The sequence below is a fragment of the Vigna angularis genome, chromosome 1, assembly GCF_016808095.1.
Source record: "Vigna angularis cultivar LongXiaoDou No.4 chromosome 1, ASM1680809v1, whole genome shotgun sequence".
In the NCBI taxonomy this organism is placed as follows: domain Eukaryota; kingdom Viridiplantae; phylum Streptophyta; class Magnoliopsida; order Fabales; family Fabaceae; genus Vigna; species Vigna angularis.
Window position 1 is genome coordinate 19,188,968 of NC_068970.1, and position 7,328 is coordinate 19,196,295.

The 7,328-nt window shown below is 33.3% G+C and overlaps 1 protein-coding gene across 3 annotated transcripts; it reads left to right on the forward strand.

The window, feature by feature from the left end:
* Nucleotides 1-829: 829 nt before the first annotated feature.
* Nucleotides 830-4,729, forward strand: LOC108322092 (uncharacterized membrane protein At3g27390). Of its 3 annotated transcripts, none has more exons than XM_017554069.2 (9): nucleotides 830-1,185; nucleotides 1,354-1,462; nucleotides 1,561-1,756; nucleotides 1,840-1,973; nucleotides 2,225-2,504; nucleotides 2,602-2,708; nucleotides 2,789-2,960; nucleotides 3,799-4,247; nucleotides 4,393-4,729. In XM_017554069.2, the coding sequence occupies exons 1-9, from the start codon at nucleotides 1,095-1,097 to the stop codon at nucleotides 4,640-4,642; spliced, it is 1,788 nt and encodes a 595-aa protein (XP_017409558.1). In that variant the 5' UTR covers nucleotides 830-1,094; the 3' UTR covers nucleotides 4,643-4,729. The 3 variants fall into 3 exon arrangements, with proteins under 3 accessions (XP_017409558.1, XP_017409557.1, XP_052732165.1); XM_017554068.2 differs by having other exon boundaries at nucleotides 832-1,185; nucleotides 2,225-2,513; XM_052876205.1 differs by lacking the exon at nucleotides 1,354-1,462 and having other exon boundaries at nucleotides 832-1,185; nucleotides 2,225-2,513.
* The last annotated feature ends 2,599 nt before the right edge of the window (nucleotides 4,730-7,328 follow it).

Here is a 7,328-nt window from a genome sequence, read left to right on the forward strand (position 1 = left end):
CTTCATTGAATTGGCACTATCAGGCCGACCACCCACCAGGCCGACCAACCATTAGATCGAGTGACTGACCATCAGGCTGATCACCAGACTGAGTGACCGACCACCAGATTGAGTTGCCAAATACAAGGCCGACCACCAAACTGAGTGGTCAACCACCAGACCGAGTGACCGACCACTAGGGTGTCAGCATGCCACGTCAGCATGCTAACTTCCCTTACACATGTATAGTGTCAGCATACCACGTAACATCCTCCTTAATGACGTTTTTTCAATTTGACAGCAAACCTCTATTTGATTCAATTTTACAAAAATAATTTGACGGCAAACCTCTATTTAATTCAATTTTACAAAAATAAGGACTCAATTGAGATGCCAAAAAAGAAAGAAACCTATTTAAGATTCTGGACGAAGACACAGACTTACCGAAATATTAAATCTTATTTTTTTTTTCTTTTTGTTTTGGTAATTCTTGAAAAAAGTAACAACATATCCATAATGAAAGACGCCATTTCTTGCAATATGCAAGCACTGCAACCATCACAACATAACAAGCTTTTACTAGTTGTGTTTTAGTTCCTCCGTTGCCAGTTGATTCAATGAATTGGACTGCAATTCTAATATATTGTCTTGTTAATAAAATAAACGAAAATTAATTGCGAGTAAAACTGTTACACACCATTAAATAATTACTGGAAAATATAATAGTTTACAAAAAAGTAAGAAAAGTTGGACACTTATTGTTATTTGTATAAATTAGTTCCAGAAACATAAACTATGTATATAATTCATGGTCATCAGCCGCCTCTGATTTGTCCTCGCTTTTCCGTGCTTATATTACTTTTTGGTTGCAAACATTTTGAACAAATGATTTGGTTCTTGGCTGAGTTTTCAGTTTTGTCATCTTCTTGCAACGCAAGTCTATTTTGCCCTTTAATACAATTTCGTTTTTGACTGAACTAACTCGCCTCATTTCCCATGACTTGCCAATTCATTTTCTTTGTATGCCTTCAAAGCCTCGTTCCAATTTCGGTTACAACTTTCAACTTCCCTCTTTTGCAAACGTATTCCTGATCCTGAACTGATCCTTTCCTAACATGGATTTTCAAAGCTTTATGGAAGCTTGGATGAAAGCTTCTTACGTGGTCTTTGTGTTCTTCTATGCTTTCTTTCTCGGTGCTTTAAAAGGTATTCTTTTTTCTTTTACATTTTTTTCACACTTTGTGGTTCATGATTGAATGTTGACTTCTAAAAAGATTTGGTTTTTTCTTTTCTTTTTTCTGATTTATTCTCATGTTGTGAAATCTGAGGTGAATTTGGATGGTGGGTTATTGAGTTTTTCTGTAAATTCTGCAGGCATAGTCGTGGGTCCTATTGCTTGTCTGGTTCTTATTTTAGGCAACGTTGGGGTGATTTTGGCGCTGTTTCCTTCACATGTGGCTTGGACTGTTTACACCCTTTTTAAGTAAAATAATTTCTACAGCTTCCTTTTTTGCTTTGAAGAATTTCAATCAGCAATTCTATTTCATATGATGAACGAGGATGATTTGTTTGTCTTTGTAGGGTTCAGATGTTTGATGCAGCCTTGAAAGTCGCCATTTTGATTGCTTTGCCTGCCTTGTTTTGCTTGTGGTTGGGTCTAGGCATAGCGGGAAGCGTTCTTGTTGGAGTGGGGTATGGTTTCTTTACCCCTTGGGTTTCAACTTTTGAGGCCTTCAGACATGATAACGAGTCCAAGAAATTTTCTCACTGTATTGTGGTGAGTTTCTGATATGTTCTTGCACTAATCAAGATTGTTTGTTAAATTTTATTAGTTCATTTGTGGATTCTCATTGAACTCAGGATGGAACGTATGGAACTATCAAAGGCAGTTCCACGGTGGTTAGGGATTTTGCAGATATGTGTTACCATTCATACCCAAGTTTCTTAAAGGAACTACGTGAATCACCTACCTCAGATGAGCGTCAGAGGCTAAGGTAAAGGTCATAAATTTAATTTTGATGTAAGTATTGTAAAAGATTTATAGACTGATACGAGTTAGAGTGGTTTTTTTATTGAATAACAGTAATACAAAAAAAGTCTTTCATATATATGTCCTCTTTATCTCAAAGTCTTTCATTTTCATATATGTTCTTTTTATTGATTGAATGCTTTGACTTGCAATTTCTGTCTGCAAAATATTTAATTAAAGGAGTACTCTTTATCACCATTGAAACTTGTTTTATAGGTTAATTCATGTTCCTGGATGTGTCATTGTTGGGATACTGGGGCTAGTTGTGGAGATTCCTCTTTTCACTGCAATTGCTATAGTAAAGAGCCCCTACATGCTGTTCAAGGGCTGGTTCAGACTTTTGCATGATTTGATTAGCAGAGAGGGTCCATTCCTTGAAACAGTCTGTGTCCCCATTGCTGGTTTGACAATATTTGTGTGGCCACTAGTTGTCCTTGCCAGCATATTATTGGCTATTATATCAAGCATTTTTTTTGGAATTTATGCAGCTGCTATAGTATGTCAGGTTTGATCACTTTTTTTGTTCTTCATTCCCTGTTTCCTTTGCTGAATCTTTGCTTTTATCTCACCTTTTAACCTTCCTGTGGGTGTAGGAAAGATCTTTCCGTAGAGGTTTAGCCTATATGATTGCTATGGTTGCTGAATTTGACGAATATACAAATGATTGGCTCTATCTACGGGAGGGGACATTCCTACCAAAGTACACATTTTCCCAATTAGTCTTCTTTACTATCTGCCATTTAATCCGTTAACATCAGCATTCAATTTGCTTGCAGCCAGGCCCCAATACCGAAAGAGAAAAGCCTCTCAATCATCGGAGTTTTCTGTGAGAGGATCCAGTGTGGGTGGAAGCAGATTAAATACTTCGATGGACCCGCCTGCAATGTTTATGCCAAACTTAGCTCCTTCAAGATCTGTTAGAGAGACCATTCAAGAGGTGAAAATGGTGCAGGTAAGTAGTTTTTCATCTAATGTTGATTAGATTAGTTTAAAACATTGGCAAATAGACTCTCCAGCCATGCCACTTTATATAGAAACTGTAAGTTTGGATCAAAATGTTATTATGCTTAGATTACAAATTAGCTGCATTGATGCTGCCTGCCAAAGTCAAACCAAGAAATGAATAGGCTCTTTGGCGCATGTTAGGGGTAATGAAGAAACCTTGTTAAATGATTTTATAATAATTATAAACAGCAAAATAGAAAACAAGGTATCAAATATCATCATCTGAGCAAGTCATGATTCAGAATTTTTGTTCTGGTTTAATTATCAAGGTGATGCAACTACTATATTTTTTTATTTGTGTCAATGATTTTGATATCCGGCTTCTATTTCCACTGATTTTTCTGTACTGGTATTATAAATAACTTACGAAGTTGGCATTTGGTTGATTTCTGTATTCAATAACTTAATGACCATGCACTTTACAGAATAGCTATCAAATGGAATTGTTTATAGAAAGTGCATATTCTTTATTTGAACAATCGGATGTCTAAAGGAAAACTTGTTATCCCAAAGGCTTTAGTTGACAATTTCCTTTATAAAATCATATTCCTGATCTCGTTATGCTTCTGTTGTCATTTCATTACTTGACACAATCTTTGTTAATGTTTAAAAATTTATTAGAAATCGCAAAATTTTGTGAGCCTCTTGTAACAAATGTCTGTAATGATTTTGGAGTTTTCAATAAATTTAAGTAACTATAGAGTGTGCTACCACTTTTTTTTTATTATTATTATTATTTGATCTAGAAACAACCTCTAATGTTGTTTTTAAATCATAATATACAGATTTGGGGAAATATGATGAAGTACTGTGAGATGAGAGGCAAGGAATTATTGGATGATAATGTACTTACAGGTGCTGACCTCTGTGAATGGATGAGGGGCAAGAATATAAATGAAGCTTCCGTAGTTGGTGTTGGCTTGCCTTGTTATTCACTCCTACAAGCACTTATCTTCTCCATCAAAGCCAATTCAAGTGGTGTTTTGCTGCTTGAGGACTTTGAGATTACCTATTTAAACAGGCCAAAGGACAAGTTGCTGGACTGGTTCTTCAATCCTGTGATGGTTCTGAAGGAACAGATAAGGGTAATCAAATTGGAGGAAGCTGAAGTGAGATACTTGGAAAAAGTAGTTCTCTTTGGGGTCAACAAGCAACGCCAGGAGGCTTGGGATAACGGTGGTGTAATGACACCTGATGCTCTTAAAGCTGCCCAAATGGAGGGAATTTCCAGAAGGTTAGTGATCAATGAGTAAAATGTTGTTGATGGTGTCTTTTCACTCTATGAAGATAAAAATAACAAATCTTACTATACATGATGAGAATATATTTTGATTAAGTTGTTAATGACTTTGAGTGATGAGTGTGCAATGTTGAATCAGGATGATTGGAATGATAAGAGGAGTATCAAAGCTGCCAACATACAGAAGGAAATTTCGTCAGATTGTAAAAGCTTTGATCGCTCATTCTATGGAGAAAGACGTTTCAGGAAAGGCTTTAGCTACTCATTCAGGGGATGTAGTAGATATTTGTGAAAAGACTTTAGTTACTAAATATTTGGATTTGGAGAAAGAACCTTCTGGAAGATCTAATAGGTCTATAGTATCAGTTGCCTCCGATGAAAATGTTTGATTAGTTTTTGTTTTCTCACATTGTCAATGAATCATTGTAAATTCCTTTAGATTGTTTGATAGATTGGTGTAATTTTCTGTACTTCAATTATGGTTTGGTTCATGGTTTATAAACAGTTTGAAACCTTTTCGTTAAGGTTTCATAAATATTTTTTAAAATTTGTTTGCAAAATTTTTAAAATTTATTTTTTAAGATATTATATTTATGGATGATTTCCCATCTACTAAAAACTGTTTATGAATTTTAAATATATCAAATTTTTTATAGAAGAAAATGAATTAATAAGTATCTTCTGTCTGATTAATTCATTATAATTAATTTAAAATAAAATTTATTAGGTGTATTGAGTTTGTCACCCTCTATGTAGTAGACCTTCTTGCAAACGGGCATTTTTTCCTGCATCTCCCTTTTTTCTTCTTGAAACCCCTTAAAAAATCTAATAATTCAATTTTACCCTCGTTAAAAATCCCAAATTAGATAACCTAATCATTTTCCCTTCCCTCTAGTTCTCTCTACCTCCTAATGTTCTCCGTGAAAGGTCTGTGTTTTTCTTCTCTTTGTTATGCTGTCATTGATTTTTGTGTGGTGGAAAGGTGGATATGGAGGTGTGTAAAGGAAGATGAATGATGGATGGAGAGGGGTGAAAATGTTTGTTACATTGAAGATGATTGAGTGCAGATTTTATTATATTTTTAATGAGAAGTACTTTGGAAATTGGAGATTTTATGGGATGCAGAAAGAAATTTCCCCGTCGAATTATTGGATAAAAGCCCATTAAGAAGAAAACAAGGTTAACCCCACTAAACCCGAATGAATTTGAGCGTCGAAATTTATTGTTTTATGATTTTAATCTATTAAAACTATAAGTTTAAATTTTTAGTGATTTTTCAGATATTTTTATTAAAATTCAATTTGAATAGATTAAGATAATTTGACTTGAACATTTTTTTTTGCTATCTTAATATATCGTTTTTTTTTATTTTTAATTAAAATCGCTCAAATCCAGTCTTTTTAATCCATTTAAAATTCTGTGTTTCATCAAATTAAAACATCTCATTTAATAATATTCTCTATAAAAATGGTTTGTTTATATTTTCTAATGAAACTTAAATTCTTAACTTTATTTTCTTACTTTTTTTCGGTTTTGTTGTTTGCTTCTGAAATATGAATGGTTTTAGCCATATTATCGAATTTGTCTTTGTTTTTGGTGATTCAACAATGTGTTTAATCGAATTATTGTGTTAAAAAAAGGGGACATCACTGTTGCTCTTGCATTTAACATATATTTATAGTATAATAATTGCTTGAGAAACAAAATATTCTAGAAGAAATAGTTTTGTGTTGTGTTTGATATCCTTATTTACCTTAAAGGTCATACTCAGGGAGAATATGTTCTTGTTGACTTATTTTATTGGTTGTCTTCTTTTAACTTTCACAAGTGTGCTTTAGTATATCTAATGCTTGTTGCTATTAATTTGTGAAGTAATTAATATTAAATTAATATAATTTTTTAGAATTATTTTACCTTTTTATCATAACTTAACCTTGTTTTTGATAGAGTTTTAATAATTTCAAGAAAATAAAATATAAGGCATTTGAATTACTTATAATTAATTTTTTTATTAAATAATTTATTTTTTATTAAATACTTTGTTTAGATAAAGTTAACGAAATATTTTGAATTTATTTTTTTTTTTGATAAAATAAATTAATTTCATAAGATAAAGCTTTATTTTTAAATTATATTGTTCGACAGGAGAGATTCAACTTGATTTTCGAGATTGGCTATTTCATTCTACACCTTTTATCATTTCACTTGTAACTTCAATTCTTTTTCTAAAAACTGAAATTATTTTTTACAATTTATAAAATCTTAATTCCATTTTTTTGGTTCATTAAATTTCAAAATTTGATGAAAGATTTTTTTTAATCGAATCTTAAAATCTAACGAAAGATTTTATGAGATTTATTGGATTTCCCGTTTAGATGGATTTGTTTTGAAGTTCAAGTTAACTCTTTTAAACTTTGATCATGGTCAATATAGTTTATCTTTCAACTCAACTGAACTAAGAAACTAACTCACAAGCTCATCTTTTTTTTCTCCGCTCCCAATTTGGCTCGACATGATGTCGCTTTGCAGATGAGGTGGCGACACACAACATAAAAACATGTTGAACCCTTTTGCATCAAAGAGTCTGACTTGGCCTTCGAGGTTATCGTTGTCAACATCAGACCCTCTCAAGCGTGGATACTCTCTGAACGGGTCTTGCATGGGAGCCAACGGAGGCATCCACATCGACTCCACTTCTTTCCTATTCCAAAATCTTCAGAAAGCTCATGGAGATTGAGAAATCGATCTTCCCATCCTTGGAAAGAAAGTAGTATGATAATGCTAATTCTTACAATTCTCTGAGCATGAATTTAGTAGCAAAATCAACTCTTTTCTAGCTTGTAACTTGCTTAATCCTCTTTTTTATCATAGTTTTATGAATAATTGTGTTTTGGACTACTTTGATGTAATTTCATCTATAATCCCTTTATTTTGTAGCTAATAATATGCTTGGAAGAATCTCCAACAATGTAGAGAACTAAACCAGCCACAAAAGCAAACAAATCTGCAAAAAAGCCCCCTGGCTGAACCTAGCTGGGGGCCTCCTGGCTCAAGGGCGCTTGAGCGCCATTGCAT